The sequence below is a fragment of the Lepidochelys kempii genome, chromosome 2, assembly GCF_965140285.1.
Source record: "Lepidochelys kempii isolate rLepKem1 chromosome 2, rLepKem1.hap1, whole genome shotgun sequence".
Lineage (NCBI taxonomy): Eukaryota > Metazoa > Chordata > Testudines > Cheloniidae > Lepidochelys > Lepidochelys kempii.
The window spans coordinates 40,640,681-40,666,304 of NC_136381.1; the positions used below are offsets into that span (position 1 = coordinate 40,640,681).

Below are 25,624 nucleotides of genomic sequence, written 5' to 3' on the forward strand. Positions count from 1 at the left end.
GGAAACTGAGTCAGGCTTTTCCTCCTCAAGAGATTCAGAACTCTCAGAGGAACTGCTTCTCCTGTACTGTCCTTACTCATTTCCCAGGAAACCCACACAGCCCTGGAATCAACTGCGACTTCACCTGACTCTGAGACACTTGTACCCCATACCTTGGGGACCCTTATGATCAGCTGCTGGCCTATTGGGGACCCTGGGACTAGCATCCCCCTTCAAAATCTATTCGATACACCAGGGAGGTGCCACCTGCCTCTTCTTCAAAGGAATCATCAAATTTGCCCCCAGGTCCAATAGAGGAATAGTAGTACTACACTCCAATTCTGGAAATTCCTTTGAAACCAGCCACATTACCATTGCCATCGCCTGATGAAGTGGTGACCTCAGTATCCCCTCTCCCCCCCGATGACTTCGGCAATTCCTGGACCGGCAGAGTCATTGGGGAACTTCAGATGCCACTAGAGAAGATTCAGGACTCCTAACACAAGTGCGTGGACATCTTCCATGCCTCTGGACTTAATGAGAATAGCCCACCTGGTCAATGAGGCTGTGTCAGGGTTTGACTCACCGCTGTGACACCTCCTGCTGGCTCTCCTGGGAATTAGCTTAGTTCACCAGCACGCCCTCACTTGGTGACATCTCGCCAGTATCATGTCTGCTATAGGAAGTGCGTTGTCCCAAAGAACACAGCATCGTATTCAAAGCCCCCTCACAGAGGCCATACTGGAGTTGGCTAGAACCGTGTGGCACACCCCTGCCACCTGTACCCCGACCCCCAAAGGAGTGGAGAGGCATTATTATGTGCTGGCTAAGAATTCAGAATTCCTGTTCTCTCACCCAGTTCCCAACTTGGTGGTGTTTCTGGCCACTTCAGAAAGGTCCAGGCAACAATGTCTCAGATCTACTCCCACAGACAAGGATTGTAAATGCTTAGATCTACTGGTCCTCCAGACTTCATTTCAGGATAGCTAATTATCAAGCAGTTGGCATACTTCAGGAAATCATATTATGCCAAGTTTGACAAATTCGCCAACAGCCTCCCACGACAGGACTTTCCTCTGTCAGGAAATGAGTAAGGGAAGTCAGTAGCCAGAACCACCCTCTAATCTATATAAGAACGGCCATACAGGGTCAGACCAATGGTTCATCTAGCCCAGTGTCCTGTCTTCCTACAGTGGCCAATGCCAGGTGCTTCAGAGGGAAAGAACAGAAGAGGCAATCATCAAGTCATCCACTCCCAGACTCTGGTGAACAGAGGCTAGGGACACTCAGAACGTGATGTTGCATCCCTGCCCATCCTGGCTAATAGCCGTTCTCGATGAACTTATCTAGTTCTTTTTTGATCTCTGTTATAGTTTTGTCCTTCACAACATCCCTTGGCAAAGAGTGCCACAGGTTGACTGTGTGTTGTGTGAAGAAGTACTTCCTTTTGTTTGTTTTAAACCTTGCTGTCTATTAATTTCATTGTGTGACCCCTAGTTCTTGTATTATGTGAAGGAATAAATAACATTTCCTTATTCACTTTCTCCACATCAGTCAAGATTTTATAGACCTCCAAGATCTCTTTCTTGAGTGGTAACAGCAAATTTAGACCCCATCATTTTGTATGTATAGTTGGAATAATATTTTCCAATGTGCATTACTTTCCATTTATCAACATAGAATTCCATCTACCATTTTGTTGCCCAGACATCCAGTTTTGTGAGATCCCTTTGTAACTCTTCTCAGTCTTTTGGACTTCACTATCTTGAGTAATTTTGTATCATCTGCAAATTTTGCCACCTCTCTGTTTACCTGTTTTTCCATATCATTTATGAATATGTTGAACAGTAGTGGTCCTACTACAGACCTCTGGGGGACACCACTATTTACATCTCTCCATTCTGAAAACTGACCATTTATTCCAATTCTTTGTTTCCTATCTTTTAACCAGTTACCAATCCACGAGAGGACCTTTCCTCTTATTCCATGACTGCTTACTTTGCTAAGAGCCTTTGGTGAGGGATCTTGTCAAAGGCTTTCTGAAAGTCTATGTACTTTATATCCACTGGATCACCTGGTCCACTTATTTGTTGACCCTGTCAAAGAATTTGAATAGATAGGTTAGGAATGATTTCCCTTTACAAAAACCATGTTGACTCTTCCCCAACAAATCATGTTCATCTGTATGTCTGATAATTCTGTTCTTTACTATAGTTTCAACTGATTTGCCTGGTACTGAAGTTAGGCTAACTGGCCTGTAATTGCTGGGATCGCCCCTGGAACCTTTTTTAAAAATTGGTGTCATATTAGCTATTCTCTATCATCTGGTATAGAGGCTGATTTAAGTGACAGGTTACGTACCACAGTTCTGTAATTTCATTTTTGAGTTCATTCAGAACTCTTGGGTGAATACCTTCTGGTGCTGGTGACTAGTTACTGTTTAATTTATCAATTTGTTCCAAAACTTCCTCTTATGACACCTGAATCTGGGACAGTTCCTCAGATTTGTCACCTAAAAAGAATGGTTCAGGTGTGGGAATCTCCCTCATATTCTCTGCAGTGAAGACTGATGCAAAGACTTCATTTTATTTCTCCGCATTGGTGTTTTCTTTGAGTGCTCCTTTAGCACTTCTATTGTCCAGGGGCCCCACTGGTTGTTCAGCCGGCTTCCTGCTTCTGATGTACTTGAAAAAAAATTGCTATTGGTTCTTGAATCTTTGGCTAGTTGCTCTTCAAATTCTTTTTTTGTCTGCCTAATGATACTTTTACAGTAGACTTGCCAGAGTTTATGCTCCGTTATATTTTCCTCAGTAGGAATTAACTTCCTATTTTTAAAGGATGCCTTTTTGCCTCTGACTGCTTCTTTTGCTTTGTTGTTTAGTCCTGGTGGCACTTTTTTGGTCCTCTTACTATGTTTTTAATTTGCGGTATACATTTAACTCTATTATGGTGGTTTTTTTTTAAAGTTTCCATGCAGCTGCAATCAATGCGGCCAATACTTCCTCTAGAGCTGCCACAACCGCTAGTGTGATGCAAAGGCAGTCCTGGCTCCATGCCTCAGGGTTCCTCAGGGAGGACTGGAATACCATCCTGGACCTCCTCTTGGATGAATTTCACCTCTTTATTCAGAAAATAGGTGAGTCCCTACACACCCTGAGGGACTCTGGGGCTACCCTTTGATCGCTGAGTATATACACACCTGCCCCTAAGAGGAAGTTCCATCACCAATCCACTTCATCGAGATATAGGACATGACACTTCTACTATCAGAGATGCAATGAACCACTGTTTAAGGAGCAGACGTCTCAAAAGTCCCACTTCCATCTATTCTCTTCACTGGCCTCAATATTCCAATCTCAGCCCCTGACCCAGTGGTATTTTTGACACAAGCTCGAGAGCCATGAATCACTAAGCCCAACACCTCCTGACCCAATACTCCATGCAGGGGTTGTCTAGCACTCTTTTTTTTTTTTTTGACACCTGTAGTGTGATAACAGCAGACAAGTGGGTGTTGAATGTCATCCACCCTCACTATACAATCGCAGCACTATCTCCTCCAAAAAAAAACCTCCCCATCTCCCTGCAGGGACCACTCTCACAACAGTATTCTCACTCAAGAGGTGAATTCTTTACTGCAGTGAGGAGCAATAGAACATTATTAGGGGACAAGCTTTTATTCAATCTACTTCCTCATTCCCAAGAAGAAGGGCTGGTGGACACTAATCCTTGACCTCCATCACCTCTTCCACATTATTTGCAAGCTCAAATTTTGCGTGGTCAGGTTGGCAGCGATAATTCTATCTTTAGGAAAGGGCACGTAGTTCGCGGCACTTAATATGAAGGATACTTACTTTCACATTGATATTTATCCTGCCCATAGGCAATTTCACAGGTTTATGGTGGCCTTTGACCATTTCCGATACAGAGTACTACCCTTTGGGATAGCTACCGCCCCCAGAGCTTTTACCAAGGTATTTTCATTAGTAGCAGCTCATGTCGGGCATCATGGACACCTCATTTTCCCGCACCTGCAGGACTGGCTCCTTCCTGCCAAATCTCACCAAGAAGCCTATATATCAACCTCTATGATGCTCTGTCTCCTTTCCTTACTATGAGTCAGCGTAAACATAAAAAAAAAAAAATCTGTTCTTACCGCTGCGCGATCTTTGGACTTCATCAGGGTAACCTTGAATTCTGTCACTACTTGGGTGAACTTTCCCACAGACAGGTTCCAGTCCATGAACAATATCATAGTTCACATCGCCAGCAACCCTCAGGTAATGGTCAAGACATGTCTGTCGCTACTTGGCCACATGACTCCACCTTCGCTGCCTTCAAGCGTGGCTACAGTTGGTTTACTCCCCAAGCCATCATTCCATTGGCCTCATGTTGATGGTTCCTGCGAAGGTACTGTCCTCCCTGCTGTGGTGGACAAATCCTCATCATGTATGCATGGGGGGGTCCCTTTCTCCCTCCTCGTCGGACAAGACCATCATTAATGACATGCCCTTACTAGATTGGGGCACCATAAGGAATGTGGACATCTTAAGAGTCCAGAATGCACATCAATGTCCTTAAATTACAGGCAGTAAGGAAGGCGAGTCCTTTCTTCCATTCATCTGCTCTCAACACATCCTGATAATGTCAGACAACACTATGATGGCCTTCTACATCAATAAGCAAAGGGGAACAAGGTTGGCCTTCCTTTGTGCAGAAGCAGTCCACCTCTGGAACTGGTGTATCAGAAATCGGATCACCCTATCAGCAGCCTACCTTTTGGGGACACAGAATGTTCTCACAGACACTTTGCAATCGACGACAAGTGGGAACTTCATGATACAGTGCTACACGACATTTTCAGATGATGAGGCACCCCAACCAGAGATCTATTCACTTCCCTGGCCAACAATAAGAGTGCCAAGTATAGTTCCAGAGGCGCCCTAGCTTATCGCGTTCCCTCCACTGAAGCTTCTGCCATGAGTGTTACACAAGATCCAGCAGGACAGGGTGACAGTCACCTTGATCTTCCCGTTCTGGCCCAGACCGTTCTGGTCCCCAATCTGCCTGTGCATGTTGTCTCACCCACCAATTACTGTCCCAATATTTCCCAATCTACTGACCCAATGCAATGACAGGATGCAATCTATGACCACTGTACCTTCAGGTATGGTATTTGGATGGGCATCATACTGAGAAAGTGCATGCTCCTCAGCTATGTGAGACATCCTCTCCAACAGCAGAGAGGACTCGACTAGGAGATAGGTTTCAGAGGGGTGGCTATGTTAGTCTGTATTAGCAAAAACAACAAGGAGTCCTTGTGGCATCTTAGAGACTAACAAATTTATTTGGGCATAAGCTTCCGTGGGCTATAATCCACTTTGTCAGATGCATGGAGTGAAAAATACAGTAGGTAGGTATAAATATACAGCACATGAAAAGATGGGAGTTGCCTTACCAAGTGGGGGTTCAGTGCTAACGAGGCCAATTCAATCAGGGTGGACGTGGCCCATTCCCAACAGTTGACAAGAAGGTATGAGTATCAATAGAGGGAAAATTACTTTTTGTAGTGACCCAGCCACTCCCCGTCTTAATTCAGGCCTAATTTGATGGTTTCAAGTTTGCAAATTAATTCCAGTTCGAGAAACTGCAGAACAATGATACTATCTTTCCAGTCTTCTGGCGCTTCTTGTTCTATCACCCATAGTTCATTAGAGTTTTATTAGCTTCTAAGTCAGAAGCTGTCAACCCCAGGAGCTTTCCCCTGTTTGAGGTCTTTGATATCTGCTTTAATTTCATTGAGTATCATTGGCTCCTCTTCTATTTCTAAATTAGGATTGGCATTTCTCTCAAATCTGTGTGTGATCAACAGCCCTGGACAGTTTAATATGAAGTGGAAATGTTCTTTCCATCATCTGGGTTGCTCTTCATGCATTTTCAATCTGTCCATGAGAGTCTCTGATGGGCATCACCTGTAGTGGTCTGGTTCTTCCTGAGAGCTCTTTCACCGTTCTATAGAGCTACTTGACGTTCCACCTGTGTGCTGCTGCTTCTGCCTCTGCAGCCTTCTCTTGAACCAGGCATTTCTATCATGCCTACATCTCTTCTTTATTTCTTTTCCTTTTTCTCTGTATCTTTCGTCCGCCTCTAAAAGTTCTTCCTGTGTCTTGCACTGTTCCTTTTTGGTCTTCAGAGCTTTCCGCTCATCAGTCATTGCCCATGTTTCATATATAATCCATGGATGCTTCTTCTGCTCTCTTTGGAGACAGACTCGACTACCGTCTTGCTTCCAATTTGAACATCTCTCCTCCAGACTTTCATCAGCCTGGTCCTGTAAAACATTGCAGTCTGGAATCTGATCTGTGTTTCTTTGTCCTTGAACTTCTCTATTGCTGTAACACTCTTTTTGTCCATCTTTGTGATCTTTTTGAGTTTAAGTTGTAATGTGGTTACTAAAAGATAATGATCTGCGCCAACATTTGCTCCTGTGCTGACTCTGACATTCCTCAAAGAAGATGCCCATCTCTTAGGGCTTGTCTACATTGCCCGCTGGATCGACGGGCAGCAATTGATCCAGCGGGTGTCGATTTATCGCATCTAGTCTAGATGCGATAAATAGACCGCTGAGCGCTCTCCCGTTGACTCCAGTACTCCACCAGGGCAATAGGTGCAGGCGGAGTCGATAGGAGAGTGTCAGCCATCGACTTACTGCATTAAGTAGATCTAAGTACGTCGATTTAGCTGAAGTTGCGTAACTTAGATCGATATCTCCCCTCTCCCCCCAGTGTAGACCAGGCCTTAGATATACACACGTGATCTCTCTGGTTGACAGTTGCATTGTCTGATGATCTCCATGTGAGCTTGTGAATTCTCTGGTGCCAGAAGATATTTTTTCCTACATTTATGGTGTTTGTGCCACAGAGATTCATGAGGCTTTGCCATTATCAATTCAGATGCCTTCTGCTGCTGTGCCTGTGACTCCTTCCCAGCCAGTAGAGTTTGTGCACTGAAGTTGTCTATCATCAACTTGATGTCATGTCTAGACAGGTCATTAAATACTTTCTGCACCTGCTTGCGGCGTGTACCCTTTCCACTGTTCCCTGCTGCATTTATTGCCGCACAGACTTGGATTATTGTATACTTGATGTGTCTTGTTTGCAGCCTGGCTGTTGTTGTTCTGTCTGTCACTGGCTGTCAAGCCACCAGGGTCTTTGTTGTGCTGCTATGCAGCATTATTCGTACACCTCTTTCATGCATTCTTCTTCCTGAGTATAAAATTGTAGCACCATCAAACATCATCTTGCCACTCCCTGCCTATCTCATCACACTGGTGCCAAGAATGTTCAGATAGTATTTTTTCAATTCTCCTGTAACCTGTACGAGCTTTCCTGTATTATACAAATTATGTACATTCCACATGACTACACTTGTGACAGATTTGGTCGTAGGATTCAATGTCTTGAGATCTCAGCTTCCTTTTAGCTTTCACTGAGATGTGTCATACTTGGGTTTTGAGCTCCTTCTGCACCTACCATCCTAAAGTTTTGGTTTAACTGAACTGTTCCTGTTGCAGTAAGTAAGCTTTTTACCTGAGTGGGTCGCAAACCCAACTGCAGAACCAACCTCTGTTGTTTGGGCATGGGACTGCGACTGTTACTAACAGTGGCAGAGTTATTTGGACAGAGAAGAGAAGTTTGCTTTTTTAAAAATCCTAGAGATGCAAAACATTAATGACAAATGTTTTTTTTTAAACTTTCCTAACATTTAGTTTCCTATATTTGTTTCCCTCTGCCTTTTATTTCCCTGCTAAAGGACAAAATAAGTAACAATAAGAAGTTTTTATTTATAGGCGCCCATGCTCAGAGGCCTCTGGGAGCCTTGACAAAAAATAATTTAAAACATATTTTTTCACAAACAGGGAATTGTGCCCAAATAAAGCTGAGATCGGGAACAAAACAAGGCCTGTCATCCGGCCCCATCATGCAATACATAACCCAGCAATAAATAACATTATGCCCTGTTTCTTTTTGCATCTGTACATGTTCACAAGCAGGAAGTGATGCCTTTTGTTCATATGCACTTAAAAGGAAGGAAAAAAGATGTGAGGCAATATAGCTGACCAGGCTGCCCTTGATTTTCGTGTGTAAGTTTCATCTGATCTCAGTTCAGAGACCCCCTATATGCAGAACATTCTCCGTGAGCATGTTTGCTAGTACCTTTGTAGCTGTCTTTAAGGCTCAGGGTCAGACCTTTCTATTTAAGTGAACTCACTTTTGATTGTTTTACTTTCTCTTTTCCATATAATTTTATTTTTTGTTATTTTTACATTTGCCCTTTTTTGGGTTGGCAGAGGCTCACTCGTGCTCCCTCCCCCCCCCCCCCCGCCATTTGGCCTCAATCTGTTTTTTATTATTATTGCTTTAACCTTGACACATCATCCCCATACTTGGTGTTGGTACTGTAAAAATAAAGGGAAGAGGGCAATAAACTAATGGGATGCAAGATACAGGAGAGGTTGGGGTAGGTGCTTTTTATTTCCCGTTAAGAATTAAAACTTTTAGACCCTAATCCTGGAATGCCATCTACTATCTTCTGAGGTCCCTAGTGGATCAGATTGCAGGACTGGCGTCCTTCTGGTCGAATAACAAACCCTTTGGGTCATTTGGGTTGAAAACTTGGTGAAGAAATTCCAAGCCCTCCTAAATATCAGATTGTGTCACATTGATGTCAGTCCGTCCTGTCTCTAATAGGAAGCTGACACTTTAAAGAAATGTTGAACTGCTGATTTGAAAACTCTTAAGGAGAACAAAGCTCTCCCAAGTTCCTTGGTCAGTGTAAGAGAAGAAACTCTTTGCGATCAGATTTATTGCAGTCTAAGGCCCAGGTCCTACAATGAGCCCTGCATGGGCAGGTACTTGCACAAAGCCCTGTTGATTTCAGGAAGGCTCCCCCTGGGGGTCTTCCTGCACAAAGGCAATTGCAGAACTGGAACCTAAAAAGCTAGCACGGAAAAGAGGAAGAGGAGACAGGGCAAACAAATAAGGGTGAATTAAGGAAATGAAAGTCTTGGGAGGAGTGAATATCAGTTTTGATGAGAAAGAAAAGGCTTTTTGCAGCAGACACTTAATTTTAGGGATTCACTGGTTTCCTTAAAGCCTGTTGTTTTCCTAATTGTTGGTTCTAGGAGCTGCCTAGGGTTCATTGTATCTATGGTACTTATGTATCAATGCTACCTATAAATTAGCTCTTTAGAACCTACCAATTTTGTTCAGGGTATTTCATTCATATTTATTACCAATAAATAAATAAATAAAACTAGTAGCTTGTATTTCAGAAAAAAATAGATGACTACAGAAATATTACTGACAATTTCAGAAACTTAAAGGCATGTTTCCCTGCCATTTTGAAAAGTTTCCTACATTCTTGACTATCATATATTATGGAATTAATGTTGTAATGTTAGGGTTCCAGGCACTGATCTTTACAATATAAACTGCACAAGAAGCCACTTTTTATCTGGGAAAGATGTTCATGCATGTTATTGTTTCCTGCACTTAAGCTGGTATTTAATAGAGAGAGCCAACATTCCAGTTAATATGGGGTTCTGCATCATAGATGTTATCTTCTAATGTGGAACTTGTACATTTTCTGAAAGTCTAATCAAGTGATGTCAGTATATCCCCTTGTGTATTGTTGTAGTAATAGTAGAGAATATCAAAAAGTTAGTGAGGCATGACTTTCCTTTCCTGTAAGCTTGTTAGCTCTTCTTAATTGGGTTTTGCTTTTCCAAATGATCACTTAAATGGCTTGTAAGATTACCCAACTACCTATGTCAGACCAATCGATCTCCAGTTTCCTGATGAGTCTAGCTTATTTCTGAACAAGAGAATTGGTGCTATAATGAGTTTTTGGTTTTCAGATAGCTGTTTCACAGTTAAAGATGTCTGTTAAAAATTCTCTGATTATTGTTCCCCATCTTTTTCACAATTTTGGATGTTTCAGCATGGATATTCTACAGCTCTGGGAATAGTATTAATTAATTACCAGTTTGTAGAAGATCAGCCAGGAAATCCATACGTTATGGGCCTAATTTTTAGAGATGCTGAGCTCCTGCATAGCCATTGACTTCTCATTTATTTGGAATGATTTAACCACATTTACTGAACCTGTGTTGCACATCATTTGTTAAGGTCCAAAGGTTTGTCTGTGTTTGACATCAGTTTGCTGAGTAATTTTTCTAGTATATACAGGTCCTTAAAATGAGAAGGTAATTGTTTTGTGCAGACCCATTCAATCCTCGGTCTCTCTGCTGTGACTGCTAACGAGACTGCTCATTAATGCTTTTTGTGATACTGTTTTTTAGAAATGGGAAGTGCTTTTAAGTTACATGTCAAAGAACCTCTCTGGGAAAAATCATGTTGGTCCCTCTGATTCAAGAGCTATTGCAGAGTATGTACTTAACATGGATTCTCTCTTTACTGTGCACGAAGCAGAGGTATTATAAAACTCAACCTAGAAAGGGCTAATGGGTTTACTATAGTCATGTCATTGATTTTATTTTCCTCCACTAGGTGGAAAAGCAGATCAAAAGTTAATAGAGCCAGTTTTACAGGTCTTGTTCTCAGAAAGCAAAAACTATATTTGTGTATTAAAACAAACTTCTTTCATACAGAAGTCTTCAAACGTGAGTTCACGGTCCCTTCAAGAGGTTTGTGAATATTTTTTCAGGTGGCCCATAGAGTATGTGGATTTTCCTTTTAATTATCAGAACAATTTACATTTTGTGTAGATGTTATATATAGATTACGCAAAAAAAAACAAACCCATCCACCATCGCCACCTAAAAGCTACATATAAAGACCATTGCTTAAATTGCAAAGTCAAGCACTCAAAAGTTAGGAAATGCCTGTGCTTTGTAATTGTGCCCTTTTGTGCCTTCCTTCCTATGTACTGAATGAGGCAGGAGTGCTATGGAAAATGTAGTATGTGATCATGTAATTAAAAACTGTATCATAATACATATATATCTCAGCGAAACCTGAATGGAATTTCATGTGACAAAAACGAGGCAGGACTTTGTCCCTGCCAAATTTCAAAGACCAGCACCACAATAGAGGTGTTAGAGTTTCTCTAGCTCAGGGGTCGGCAACCTTTCAGAAGTGGTGTGCCGAATCTTCATTTATTCACTTTAATTTAAGGTTTTGCGTGCCAGTAATGCATTTTAACGTTTTTTAGAAGGTCTCTCTCTATAAGTCTGTATATTATGTAACTAAATTATTGTCGTATGTAAAGTAAACAAGGTTTTCAAAATGTTTAAATAGCTTCATTTTAAATTAAATTAAAATGCTGATCTTACGCCGCCGGCTGCTACCAGCCTGGGGTTCTGTTCACCTAGGCTGGCGGCAGGCTGAGCAGGGCCTGCAGCTGGGACCCCGGCTGGCAAAGGGCTGGCAGCCAGAACCAGAGACCAGCAGCAGGCTGAGAGGAGCCGGCGGCTGGGAACCCAGACCAGCAGGGGCTGAGCAGCTCAGCCCGCTGCCACTCAGCCCACTGCCGGTCTGAGGTTCAGTCCGCCGGCTCCTGCCAGCCAGGGTCCCGGCTGCCTGCCCCGCTCAGCCCGCTGCCAGTCTGGGATCCCGGATCTGCCCACACAGAGTGGGTACCTACCTTCTCCCTGGTTCTAGCCCATTCTCTTCCTCTCTGCACTGAGCTGAGGGTGGGAGTGCAAGGAGCACAGGGCTGGGGGTGAAGGAGCAGGCTGGGGGTTGGGGTGCAGGGTCAAGCCAGGAGCTAGAATGAGGGAGGGGGCTCAGGGTTGGGGGAGGAGGTTTGGGTGTGGAGTGCTTACCTGGGCAGCTCCCATTTGGTGCAAGGGGTGCAGGTGGGAATGTGGGAGGGTGCAGGAGCTCCTGTTTGGTGCTCAGGGTGGGGGTGGGAATGTGCAAGAGTCAGGACATGGGGTCTGAGGGGGCTGGGTATGTGTGGGGGATGCAGGAGTCGGGGCATGCGGTGTGGGGGGCTGGGTATGTGGGAGGTACTGGAGTCAGGGCTGGGGTCTTGGGGGGGGTGCAGGGGTCAGGGCAGGAGGCTAAGTGTGTGTGAGAGGGTGCAGGGGTCAGGGCAGAGGGCTGGGGTGTGGGGGGGGTGCAGGGCTCAGGGCAGGGGGCTGGGATGTGGGGGGGATGTAAGGGTCAGGGCAGAGGGCTGGGGGTGTGGGCTGGGGTCGTGGGGTGCTCCCAGCCCCCTTCTCAGAGCGGCTCACAGCAGGGGGCTGGAGGGGATATGCCCTCATTCCACCCCCTGTCCCCACGGCCCCGTCCCCACCTCTTCTCCGCCTCCTCCCCAGAGCAGCGAGCACGCTGCGGCTCAGCTTCTCCCCCTCCTGCGCAACGGCCATCAGCTGATGGGCGGCAGGGAGGGAAAGGAGGAGGAGGAGGGGCAGGAACACAGCACGCTGTGGTAAGAGGCGGGGTAGGGAGGAGCTTGCCTGCCCTGCAGCAGCAGCCAGCAGGACCAAGCTTCTTCATCCCGCCAGGGCGGGGTGGGGCGGCAGAGAAGAGTGGGCCAGGGCGAGCAGGATTTGAATGGCTCGCTGCTGCCAGCTGGGGTCCTGGCTTGGGTTTGGCAGCGGGCTGAGCGGTGCCGGCGGCTGGGACCCGGCAGGCAGCAGGGTGCCATTAAAAATTGGCTTGCGTGCCATCTTTGGCACGTGTGCCATAGGTTGCCAACTCCTGCTCTAGCTAGTTCATTGTAAAATCCTAGTAAAGACAGGGCAAGTGGTAGTCTTACATTGATATCAAGATAAACCCTAGAATCCTCCTCTCTATACTTCTCTCCCCTCACTGCACCCCTTCCCCCCCACGGGTTTACCTTGACCAGCTACATCAAGGTAAAACTACCACTTGTCCTGTCTTCACCAGGATTTTATATTGAGTAACTTTCTCCTGTTAGCTGTCTTGTAAATGACACACCTTTTTTACTCGTGAAGACATAACCATAAAGTTCGTAAGAATCTTGTGTAATGGAAATGTTAAGCAACATAAATGGAGGGGTCACAACCTGCTCCCCCTAAAATAATAAACACATTTGAAACTGGGGATGTGTGTGTTTTCCTTCAGAAATAATACATTTGTCTTCACTTTGAGGTAAGTATGAGGACGATTGATTCTTCTTCGAGTAGATACAGCCATGTATTCCACATGGGTGTGTTCGCACTCATTACACCAGAGCCAGAGAATTTGCCTAGCAGTACTCAGAGAGGGGCAGTACTTGCACCTTGTGGCCATAGCCCTTGCACGGGCTAAATGAGGTGGTGCCGCTCTGATCCCCCCCTCAGTTCCTTCTTACTGCCCATGGCTGGAGTTCGAGTTCTGTGTGGTTTCTAACCTCACAGTCTCTCTAGTTCTTAGTGACTTTTCTAGTTGTATATGGTTAATTAGTACCCTTAGTATACTGTTAGTTAGGTTTACTGTTAATTAGTATTTGTTTGCTTATTCCCTAACATTGTCCATTGTGTTGGGGGCTGGGATCCACAACAATCCCCTCTCAACAGTGCTTGCTGTGCATAGGCGAAGCCCACGTCAAGGAACGGTGTTGAGTTTGCAAATTGTTCACCAAATGGACACAGGTGGCAAGGGCTGTTCATCTAAAGAAGCACTTGCTTTAATAGGCCACGCAGGTGAGCTGCTTTGGCACCAAGGCCTTTGAAGGTCACTCTCAGGTTCTGAGAACCCTGTCGCTTCATGTCTTGGAGCTGGTGCCTCACCAAAGAGGCAGAGGAGTCGTTCCCTATTGAGTGTGCTGAGAAAGAGGTCACACAAAACTGATTGTGGCCGCTCTAGGTAGCATGAGGGCTCATCTGCCTCCTCCAGGTATGAATGCCACTATGCGAGATGGAGCACAGCTGCTCCCCAGTACTGCACAGGGAGGTCAGAAATCCTGTACCATCAACTCCGGTTCTGGCCCCGGGGCGTCTGTTGATTCCAGCACCAGCTGTTTCCGCGCTGGCGACATATCAGGTGGCAACAGACCTGCTCTGCCTTTCTGACCTGATCTCTCCTTTGGTCCAGGACTTTGCCAGGACTGCATTGTTCATAGACCCTTTGGCTGGGCAGGCCACTGATTTTGTGGTTCTGTTGGCACTGAACCCTAGTGTTTCCCTTCCACAGTCAGTAGAAGTGGGGCCTGTGCTGGGCTCAGCACAAGTCACCTCCTTGGCACTGGGAACTTTCTCAGCAGTCCTGCTGTCAGCACCGCCGATGTTACCATGGCTGTATTCACCACCTTCCCCTTTGACACCATTAGTCACTGTGGTACTGCTGCTGACTTTGGGGTTGACACCTCTTCTGGCACCAGAAATAATGGAGGGATACTCCATGCTGGTGGTATCATTTCCACTGTTAAGTGCCAGTTTGGGCTATGAATGAGTCAGAGCAGTTGCTCACACCCTTAGGGCTGGTTCCATCTTTGTCCCCTGAAGCCTGGGACTTCTTGGCATCCAGGCCAGGTTCTTCTTCCTCACATTCTCCATTACCTGGCCTTGCGGGTGTACATGCTGGCAGGGTAGAGGCACGACAGAGGTCAGCAGTAGCAGCAGAACTATTGTTCACAGTGCACATCTGGGCAGCCTTTCCCTCTCCAAGAAAGGAGGAGGCATTCGGGACCATAGTTTGGCCAGTCAACATACTTTCCCCCGCTGTCCCCCAAGCGTCCATTTTGACTCCTTGATCCAGAGCAGTGTCCCAGTTATCACTCCCTTCTTCCCGTCTCCTCCATTTGGGGACATCTCAACCAATAGTCAGCTCTCCTGAACGCTTTTCCTCCAATTCCGATCATCCCACAGGTCATCTTCAAGTTGGAGGTGGATTGAGCCAAGCTCATTCTCATTGCCCTCGTATGGCCGAGGCAGTGCTGGTTCTCCAAACTTCTTGTGCTATCAATTCAGCATCTCATACCTGTTCTTCTCCATACTCTCACAGAATCACATCTTGTATCTCGGTCTCATCTCTGTGCATCTCGTGGTGTGGCTGATTCATGTCTAAATGAGGAAGAGCAGTGTTTTGAGGGCTGTTTAACAGGTTCACAGTAGAAAGCCCTCTACCAGAATGGCCTATTCAGCAAAATGGAAGCGGTTTTAAGTGTGGTCATTGGCCATGGAATTCAACTGATCCTGGCTTCTATCCAAGATATCTTGGAGTACTTGCTGAACCTTCAGTTGCTGGGACTTGCACTTATCTCATTGAGAGTGCATCTGGCAGCAATGTCAGCATTTTATCTCCCCTGTAGCGAAGCGATGACTCACCAGTGCAGCACTTCCTGCTGGTCACCTCGGGAATTAGCTCTCCAGCGTATGGAGCACCTCCTCCTGGCCGGTGTCTTGCCTGCTGCTGCTCTCCGTGTCCCTCCCGGATCCCAGTGCCCCTTTACCTTGGGGTCCTGCCCCCTGGCAGTGCCGCCACACTCTGGGTCTCCCCTCTCAGGGGAACTCCCAACCTTCTATCCCCACCTTGCCACAGTGGCTACTGCCAGTCATCATCTAGCCCCCGGTCACAGGGCAGACTGCAGTCTGTCATGGCCACTCATCACTGGCAAGTAGGTTGGACCAGCTGCCTCTGCCTATTCCCAGGTTGCACCTCTGTTGCCCCAATACCTTTGTAGGCCTTCACCAAGGCCTGCAGCCTGGAGGTTTACCAGGCTGGAGCTCCCCAGCTCCCTTTGCCCTTTCCCCCAGCACTGTTTTGCTTCAGGTACCTTGCTCCCAGGCAGCTAGCCCTTCCCATTCCAGGGCTAGAGTGAGACTCCTTGAGCTCCTGAACTCCAGTCCTCTTATCAGGGCCAGCTAAGCCCTAATTGAGCTGGCTACGCTTGTGGTCAGCTACTCAAGTGCTTTCACTCCTTTTCCCAGCCACAGCCCTCTCCAGGGCTGCTTTTACTATTGGCTTCCCAGGGCAGGCCTCTCCCAGGGCTGTTTTAACCCCTTCAGGGCTGGAGCGGGGTGACCATCCTGCTACACCCCCATTCAGGGAATATTAGTCTTCTCCAATGTCATGGTTGCAAGAGTCTTAAAAGGGTTTGTCTCCATCCTCTGATCCAAGAGCTGGTTCCTCTGTGGGAACTTAACATGGTCTAGCGGCTTTAATGGGACCTCCATTTGAGCCCCTCACATCTTGTCCCTTTCCACTTTTGTGTCAGAAAACTTCATTCCTGGTAGCGATAACATCTGCAAGGAGAGTCTGTTAGTTGCAGGCTCTGATGGCAGAGCTGCTTTATACACAATTCCCTGAGGACAAAATGTCTTTATGACCATACCCCAAATTTTTGTTTGTCGTGATTTCTCATTTCATTTGAACCTGTGTTCTTTCCTAAGCTACATTCATCTCTGGAAGAGCAGCATCTCCATACATTAGATGTCAGGCGATGTCTAGCTTTCTATCTAGGTAGGACTAAACCATTTCATGCTTTGCCTCACCTGTTTGTGTCATTTGGAGATCATGTGAAGGGGCAAGCGGACTCTTTGCAGACTGTCTCCAAAGGCATAACATCTTGTATCAAGATTGCATATGACATAGCCTCAGCTATGCCTACTCAGCAGGTGCAAACTCATTCTGAGAGAGCTGTCTCAATATTGGACATTTGCAGGGCTGCTACGTGGTTGTCCATCCATACATTTATGAACCATTATGCTGTTATCTCATCTTCCACGGTGGATGTAAGTTTTGGTAAGATGGTCCTGCAATCTTTGTTTAGGTAGACTATGAGCCCCGCCTTTTGGGTGTATACTGCTTGTTTATCACATACATGGAATACGTGGCTGCATCGACTTGAAAAAGAAGAAACGGTTATGTATTGTAACTACGGTTCCTTGAGATGTGATGCAGATGTGTATTCCAAGACCCACTGTCTGTCCCCTCTGCATCGGAGTCTAGTCTCTGGGTGTTTGGTGAGAAGGAGCTGACGGGGGGTTGGGGCAGCACTGCCTCATATAGCTCCAGGAGGGGCTGTGGATACAAGATGCAAGCGCCGCCTTGCACGTCCTGCTAGGCAAATTCCCTGGCTCCGGTGTGCAGAGTGCATGCACACATAAATGGAATACACATCTGCATCACATCTCAAAGAATCCAGTTACAGTAAGTAAGTGTTTCAGTTAATTACAGTATATTTTTGTTCATATTTGGCATTAAAGTCCTTCATAAATGTTAAGGCCCTGATCCTGCAAAGAGACCCTAGAGATCCTTGGCTGTGAATCTTTTTGCAGGATCAGTGTAGAAAAACCTATTGGCATAGGGCAGTTTGCCCAGCCCTTTCACTTCCCAGCCAATACAGAATTGTTTTATTCGGTATATTCCTGAGTGGTTTTTCAGTCTAGTGTTTAATATATTTCTAAAGATGGGACTGCTACTGTTGTCCTTGGGAGACAGTTCAATGTGTAAGGGGCCTCACTGTTTTCTGATATTCAGCCTTTTTGATGCTCACTGAACCAGCCTAAACAACTCCTCGCCCTCTGACATTTACACCCTTTCAGTGCATTGGGATACTAAACATATAGTTGTATCTCAAATGTTATAGCGTTGTAAATCATTTTAAGGATTGTGTACATGTTTTGGCATCTGCAGTGCAGAGAGGTTAAAACTAATTACAAGATTTCTATTCATTCTGCCAAGAGTAACAGAATAATGTATTTTGCTATTGGTATTGTTCAACTTAATTATTACATTTTTACAGTTGTGATATAATACATACTAGTCATTTAATACTTTATATTGTACATGCTTTTTATTCATCTAGGCTTTACCTATACATTAATCTGTGGGAACAATGGATTTCTTTTTTTTTAATCTTCATAAAATACTTTTCTTTAGGGAATACATCATCACTGAGATATTTTTCCTTAATGAAGACATCAGGTGGGTTTGATCAGAACATGCATTACAGTGGATTATATTCCGATTTAAATTGAAACATTTGCACAAAATTGATTTCCCCCCTGCACAGTCCTTGAAATAGGGCTACGTGTTTTGAGTAGAATGACAGAGCTGCAGTCACGTTAAGTTGTGTTTCTTCATTGTATTAGATGTCACAATTTATATTTTTAAAGATAAACTTTATATGACATCCCGATGATCCTTCTTGGAAAAAAAATGCCCTTAATAGAAATAAAAGTACTAGAGAGCCATTTGAGGACATCTAATTTCATTTTGTCTTTACCACCAGTACTGCCAAGGTGGAATAGATGTATTGAGTGTCCAAGATAGTCTCTGCATTCCCCTATTCACATCAACTTCTCAGACTGTTAGAGGCATTGTGACTTCTTTCCCCAAAGTGTGCCAAAAAAGGACTGGAGTGGGATTACCTTTAGCATTAACTCACAACCAGCCAATATGTTTTTAAACACCACTGCCTTTGTCTACTCTAAGTACTAACAGGTGTTTAATAATGTGTTATTTAAACACATTTTTAATGCAGCTTACTTCCTCAATGTAGGCAAAGCCCACAGCTATTGCTCCCAGCCTCCCTGCTTTAAGAAACTACTATCGTAAGTGTCCCTGCCCCATCCAGGGAAGCAGGAAACAGGGAGGGATGTTGTTATGGAGAGGAGGAATTCTATAGGATTCTTCCAGTTTATACACCTGGGTCATGCTACAGACTTATTGAGGCATAGTGGTGGCAGCCCTCAGTGTGGAGTTTCGGACCAGTGAATTCACACTGTGCAGCGATCTACTGCCAACACCTCTGTTACACACACAATGTCCCGCTCTATAATAGATATTATTATTTCTATTACTGTAGCACTTAAGAGGCCTAATCATGGACTAGGACCCCATTGTGCTAGGTGCTGCACAATCAGAGAACAAAAAATATAATCCCTGATCCAAAAAGTTTACGTTCTAAATATAACACAGACTAACAGATGGATAGAGATAGATAGATCAGAGGTGGAAGTCAGTTGCCATCTCAGTAGTGAATGAGAGATGAGAGGTAAGGGAAGAATGGGGGTAGGCTGTGAAAGGCTTGTTAAGGTGAAAGCAAGTAATCATGAGCAGTGGGTGACCTGCTGCTTTGGATGGGCTAGCCTGCCAGCCCCGACCCTGCATGCTGGAGCCCCAAAACCTCATGCCCCCCCAACAGGAGAAGCCCTGAGGGGGGCCCCCCCACAACCAGAGGAGCCCCAGTCTGCCCAACCCACCGCCTATCCCCCCCACCAGCACCAGACTGAGCCTCCTCACTCCCCTGCCCACCTGTGGCTCTCTGCTGGCTCTCCGCATCCCTCCTCACTCCGCTGTCCCTGAGGAGGCGGGACGCAGTGAGCAGCAGGGACCTCCAGAGGTGGTGGTGGAGTGGAAGAGACATGGCAAACACAGGCAGGCAGCAGCAGCAGGAGGTTGGGGACTTTGTGGGAGGGGCAGGGCCACTGTGACCCAGGTGTCCGGCAGCAGCTTGGCAGCAGTGCCAGGGATACCTGCTGCCCATGCAAGTAACTTATGTTTGATGCAGTAGAGAAGGGGGAGCCAGCAGAGGGGTGACATAGTGAAAATGATGGGAAAATTACCTTTGCAGCACCATTCTGAATGGATACGAGTGGGGCAAGATTGTGTTTGTCCAGGCCAGAGAAAAGGATGTTGAGGTAATTGAGACATGAAATATGAGAGCCTGGATGAGAATGTTAGCTGTGGGGATGGCTAGGAAAGGCCGTATCTTAGAGATGTTATGGAGAAAGAATCAGCAAGATTTAGACATAGCCTGTCATTGAGGACTTAGACCAGTGGCGGACAATCTGTGGCCCGTGGGCCACACGCGGCCCATCAGGGTAGTTCACTGGTGGGCCGCGAGACAGTTTGTTTACATTGGTTGTCTGCAGGCACGGCTGCCTGCAGGTCCCTGTGGCCGCGGTTCACTGTTCCTGGCCAATGGGAGCTGTGGGAAGTGGCAGCCAGCAGAATCATTGTACTTAAGCTTAAAGTGTATAGAATTGTGTTTAAGTGTTTTATTAAAATACAAAATTCAATAAAGAATGTTAGCTTGCATTTTAAATAGATAAATAATTTGTAAGCGCGTGCTCATGTGATATTATATGCATACTGTATCCAGATAACTGGAATCGTTCACTGGTAATTTGCCTGCAGCACTATTTCAAGGAGAAATATTGAAACAGGGAAGAGGAAAAGAACTAAAGGGCATATACTGCCTTTCCAGTGTAAAACCAAGTAGAAAGGGAACACAGCTTCCCAAGGTTGCATAGCTTTTGTAAAGCTACGAGACACTGGGTTCTGTTCCCTTTTATTTTGTAGGAAGAAGGGGAGCATATGACTCTTCATGAATTATGCTTCTTTCAAAGGAAACCAAGGACACGTACGTGAATCCATTCTGGACTAGAATTTTAAAAACTGAAAAGAGGACAATGGAAAGATTTTGTAAAGTGGGAGTGTCACAGTGATGTTAATAAGCTATATTATTTCATGATATTTAAGTGCAGAGTTTATGTAAAGTAAATGAAAAGTTATATGTCTGATATAGTATAATGGACTGTTCACGTCCTTGAAAGAATCCAAATGTCAAATTCATTACCAAGACAGTATCATACTTATGCTCAGTATTCAGAACAAATTTCTCACAAATTTCTTTGTGTGTCAAGATAATGGAGTGGTTGATACAGGACTTGATTAATCGAGAATTAACAGAGGGTAATGTAATTAGTGCAAATCAACGTGGATTATGGAAAATACATCCTGTCCAACTAACTTGATACCTTTTTTGATGAGATTACAGCTAAATGATATAAAATTAACATAGCACACATTAAATGGATTATAAGGGGGGAGGGTAACTGAAAGGTCTCTAAATGTAAATGCAAAAGGAGAATTGTCATCGAGCAGGCATGCTTCCAGTGAGATCCTGCAGGGATCAGTTCTTGGCTCTATGCTATTTAACACTTTTATCAGTGTTCTGGAAGAAAACATAAAATTATCACCAATAAAGTTTGCAAATGACATAAAAATTGGGGGAGTGGTAAATGAAGATGATAGGTCACTGATTCAGAGAGGCTGTGACCAAAAGAGCTAATGTAATCCTTGGATCCATAAATAGGGGAATTGCAAAAAGGAATAGAGAAGTTATTTTGCTTCTGTATTTGGCACTGGTGCGACTGCTGCTGGAAAATTGTGTCCAGTTCTGGTGCCCACAGTTCAAGAAGGGTACTGATAAATTGGAAAGGGATCAGAGAAGAGCTGTGAGAATGATTAAAGTATTAGAAAACATGCTTTAAAGTGTTACACTCAAAGCACTCCACCTATTTAGCTTAACAAAGAGAAGATTAAAGGGAGACTTGGTTAGAGTCTATAAGTATCTACATGGGGAACAAATATTTAATAATAGCCTAGCAGAGGAAGGTATAGCGTGACCAATGGCTGGAAACTGAAGATAGACAAATTCAGACTATAAGTAAGGTGTAAGTTTTTAACAGTGTGGGTAATTAACCATTGGAACAATTTACGAAGGGTCACTGTGGATTTTCTCTCCCTGTCAGTTTTTAAATCAAGATTGGATATTTTTCTAAAAGATATTCTCTAGGAATTATTTTGAGGGAGTTCTATGGCCTGTGTTATACAGGAGATAAGATGAGCTGATCACAATGGTCCCTTCTATCCTATGAATATATGAATCTATAAATTGTAGGCTCTGCTAGCCATCATGTGTCTGACTATGTGTTGACTGAGATCCCAATTCTGGAATTGGATAAGCCTGTACAGAGCCCCATAGAAATCTGGCCCCATGCAGATCCAATTGCAGTGCCCCCCCCCCTTTTTAACTGAGATTTTTTTGGGGAAAATATTTTTAAGATAACATATTTACAACTACTTTAGAAAAGTTAAATTCTTACAGCTATCTGTTATGGGGATATAATTTTATTTCTTTTAAGTATAGTTTTCATATTTTCCTTACATATGATGCTTGTAAGGACATGAAAGGGCACAAAATGTTTTTGAGCTCATAGCCACACTCAGAAGTGCAGTTGTTGACAGACAGTACATTGGTGATGCACTACATACATAAGTAAAGGGACACCCAGTCTTCCCTGCTTTATAGACAGTCAAGTTGTGAAGTTGGTGCTACCTGCATGGTGTAATTCCAATGACCCTACACCTTCCTTGCAGGTGCTAGCAATGACTTGGTGGACTTCTTAAGCAGACAGTTGGTGACCAACCAATGGGCCCTGCAAAAATCCATTAGCAAGTCAGTATTCCACCAGTGGAGGAACCTGGTGACAGGCCTGTTTGTCATCAAGGACAACACCAAGTATCCAAAATACTATTCCAGAAGAGGCATGAACCTGGGATCCTTGCCAGATGCTTCCCACTGCAAAGGAACCAGAGATTCCACTAGCCCCCAGCATGATTGCCAAGGCCTGAGGAGACCAAGCTACAGTCATCCTCGGTGCTCCAATTGGCTGAGGCAGTTTTGGTTGATTACAAATGTCCATGCAACCATCAATTGGGCTCCTGGACCACCCAGATATGTTATATATTAGGAAAAACTTTTTCACTAGGAGGGTGGTGAAACACTGGAATGCGTTACCTAGGGAGGTGGTGGAATCCCCTTCCTTAGAAGTTTTTAAGGTCAGGCTTGACAAAGCCCTGGCTGGGATGATTTAGTTGGGATTGGTCCTGCTCAATTGGCAGGGGGTTGGACTAGATGGCCTCCAGAGGTCCCTTCCAACTCTGTTTTCCTATGATTCTAAGGGTTTCTACAGGTATGTTAGCAACAAGAAGGTCAGGGAAAATGTGGAACCCTTACTGAATGGGGGAGACAAACTCGTGGTGATCGGGGGAGGTCCTGGATGATTGGAAAAAGGCAAATATAGTGCCCATATTTTAAAAAGGGAAGAAAGAGAACCCGGGGAACTACAGACTGGTCAGCCTCACTTCAGTCCCCGGCAAAATCATAGAGCAGGTCCTCAAGGAATCCATTTTGAAGCACTTGGAGGAGAGGAGGGTGATCAGGAACAGTCAGCATGGATTCACCAAGGGCAAGTCATGCCTGACTGACCTGATTGCCTTCTATGATGAGATAACTGGCTCTGTGGATATGGGGAAAGCAGTGGATGTGTTATATCTTGACTTTAGCAAAACTTTTGATATGGTCTCCCACAGTACTACTTTAACTTGCTGGCAAGAATATGAATTGGAGGAACTCTGACTATAAGGTGGATAGAAAGCTGGCTAGATTGTTGGGCTCAATGGGTAGTGATCAATGACTCGATGTCTAGTTGACAGCCAGTATCAAGTGGAGTGCCTCAGGGGTTGGTCCTGGGGCCAGTTTTGTTCAACATCTTTATTAATGATCTGGATGATGGGATGACACTAAGCTGGGGGGAGAGTTAGATATGTTGGAGGGTACGGATAGGGTCCAGAGTGACCTAGACAAATTGGAGGATTGGGCCAAAAGAAATCTGATGAGGTTCAGCAAGGGCATGTGCAGAGTCCTGCACTTAGGCCGGAAGAATCCAATGCACTGCCACAGGCTGGGGAGTGATTGGCTAAGCAGCAATTCTGCAGAAAAGGACCTGGGGATTACAGTGGACAAGAAGCTTGATATGAGTCAGCAGCGTGCCCTTGTTGCCAAGAAGGCCAACAGCATATTGCACTGTATTAGTAGGAGCATTGCCAGCAGATTGAGGGAAATGACTATTCCCCTCTATTTGGCACTGGTGTGGTCACACCTGGAGTATTGCGTCAAGTTTTTGTCGCCTCACTACAGGAGGGATGTAGACAAATTGGAGAGAGTCCAGTGGGGGGCAACAAAAATGATTAGGGGGCTGGAACACATGACTTATGAGGAGAGGCTGAGGGAAGTAGGTTTATTTAGTCTGCAGAAGAGAAGAGTGAGGGGGGATTTGATAGCAGCCTTCAACTACCTGAAGTGGGGTTCCAAAGAGGATGGAGGTAGGCTGTTCTCAGTGGTGGCAGATGACAGAACAAGAAGCAATGGTCTCAAGTTGCAGTGGGGGAGGTCTTGGTTGGATATTAGGAAACACTATTTCACAAGGAGGGTGGTGAAGCACTGGAATGGTGGAATAGGGAGGTGGTGGAATCTCCATCCTTAGAGGTTTTTGGAGGCCCGGCTTGACAAAGTCCTGGCAGCGATGATTTAGTTGGGGTTGGTCCTGCTTTGAGCAGGGGATTGGACTAGATGACCTCCTGAGGTCTCTTCCAACCCTAATATTCTATGATTCTATGATCCACTGAATAGTTTTTTTTCAGCCTTCTCTCATCCAGTGATATGTAAATTCCCAAGGACCCTCCTGCATGCTTTCCCACTGGTTAGAGACCCTACTTCAGCATGGGACCACAACATCATCCTTCTAAAGTTTATGGAGCCCTTTTGATTCCTCTGAGTGTTCTGCCTTCTGTCTCACTCCCAAAAGTAGTAATGGCCATCACCATTCTGATGGCCATCACCTTGGTCAGATGAGTAAGAGCTTTAGGCTCTTGGGAACCCCTTCATACCTTGTTTCATAAAGACAAGATGGTACTGAAACATTGTGCAAAATTCAGCCCCTATGTGGTTTCTGAGTTCCACTTAAACCAATCAATCAACTTAATTGTGTTCTTTCCAAAGCCAGTTTTCTACAAAAGGGAAAAAGAAGCCCTAGGCCTTGGATATATCCAGTGCTCTTTGAAAGAACATCAGTAGGAACAAATCTTTCAAACTGCCCTTATGTCTATTTTTCTTGGCTGGCCACTCCGAAGATCTGGTCATTTCATCACAGAAACTTTCAGAATGAGTAACACATTGTCTCTCACTGTCCTACCAGCCTGCTGATGTACTTCTCCCACTGACTCTTAAGGCCCACTCCACCAGAGCCCAAGTGGCACCATCAGCCTGTTTCCTCAATGTGCTCATTTCTGAAATCTGCAAGACTATTACGTGGAGCAGCTACCCTCACATTTGTCAAGCATTATACACTGAACTTAATTGCTAGATCAGATGCCAAATTTGTGGAAATGATACTCTTCAGCTGATACAGCTGATATTCCTCATCCCCACCATTCTGAAGAGAATACTCCTTGTGTAAGGATGCATAGCCAAAGAAGAAAGAATGATTAGTCATACTATGATAATTGTAGTTCTTTGACATGTTGTCAGTGTGGATGCCACATATAGACCTGGGTGAAATATTCTGAATGAAACATTTTTTGCTGAAAAATGTAGATGTGGGTCAACTGAAAGGTTGCAATTTTGCATTGAATTTACTAAATTGTTTCGGTCGTAAAGACCCCAATAATTGAAAAAAACTGAAATCTTTTCAATTCAAAAATGACTTTTTGTTTCAAAATCTACTTAAATTTCATTTTAAAAAAGGATTAAAAAAAGTCAATAATGAAACAAATGGTTTTGTTCAGCCTGAAACTAATTGTTTTCAGTGTTTTTGGTTTACCAAAAAATCCCAACTTTTTTTTATATTTTTTGATTTTTTGGCTTGCCAGCAAACAGAAAAATCAGTTATTTGCACAGCTTTATGCATGACCTCTTATTCCCTCACTGCTTTTGGAGTCCTCAGCTACCAAGGGGCTTTGAATTGCAAAGAAACTAAAGCAAGGTTGAGGCCATTCCACTCTTTATGCCCTTGCACAAGGTGGCACAGGCTGCATGC

The 25,624-nt window shown here is 44.8% G+C and overlaps 1 protein-coding gene across 7 annotated transcripts in view; it reads left to right on the forward strand.

Annotated features, from left to right (window-relative positions):
- The window catches only part of STK3 (serine/threonine kinase 3), a 291,185-nt gene that overhangs the window by 158,775 nt on the left and 106,786 nt on the right, over window positions 1-25,624 (forward strand). For 2 of the 7 annotated variants that reach the window (XR_012157123.2, XM_073330482.2), the window contains exon 10: window positions 20,262-20,322. The exons of the other annotated variants lie outside the window; for them this stretch is intronic. Coding sequence is in view for 1 of the 2 variants with exons in the window: in XM_073330482.2 (XP_073186583.1) it covers window positions 20,262-20,290 (29 nt within the window). In the remaining variant the exon portion in view is untranslated. The remainder of the gene's footprint in view (window positions 1-20,261; window positions 20,323-25,624) is intronic. 7 annotated transcript variants of the gene reach the window in all.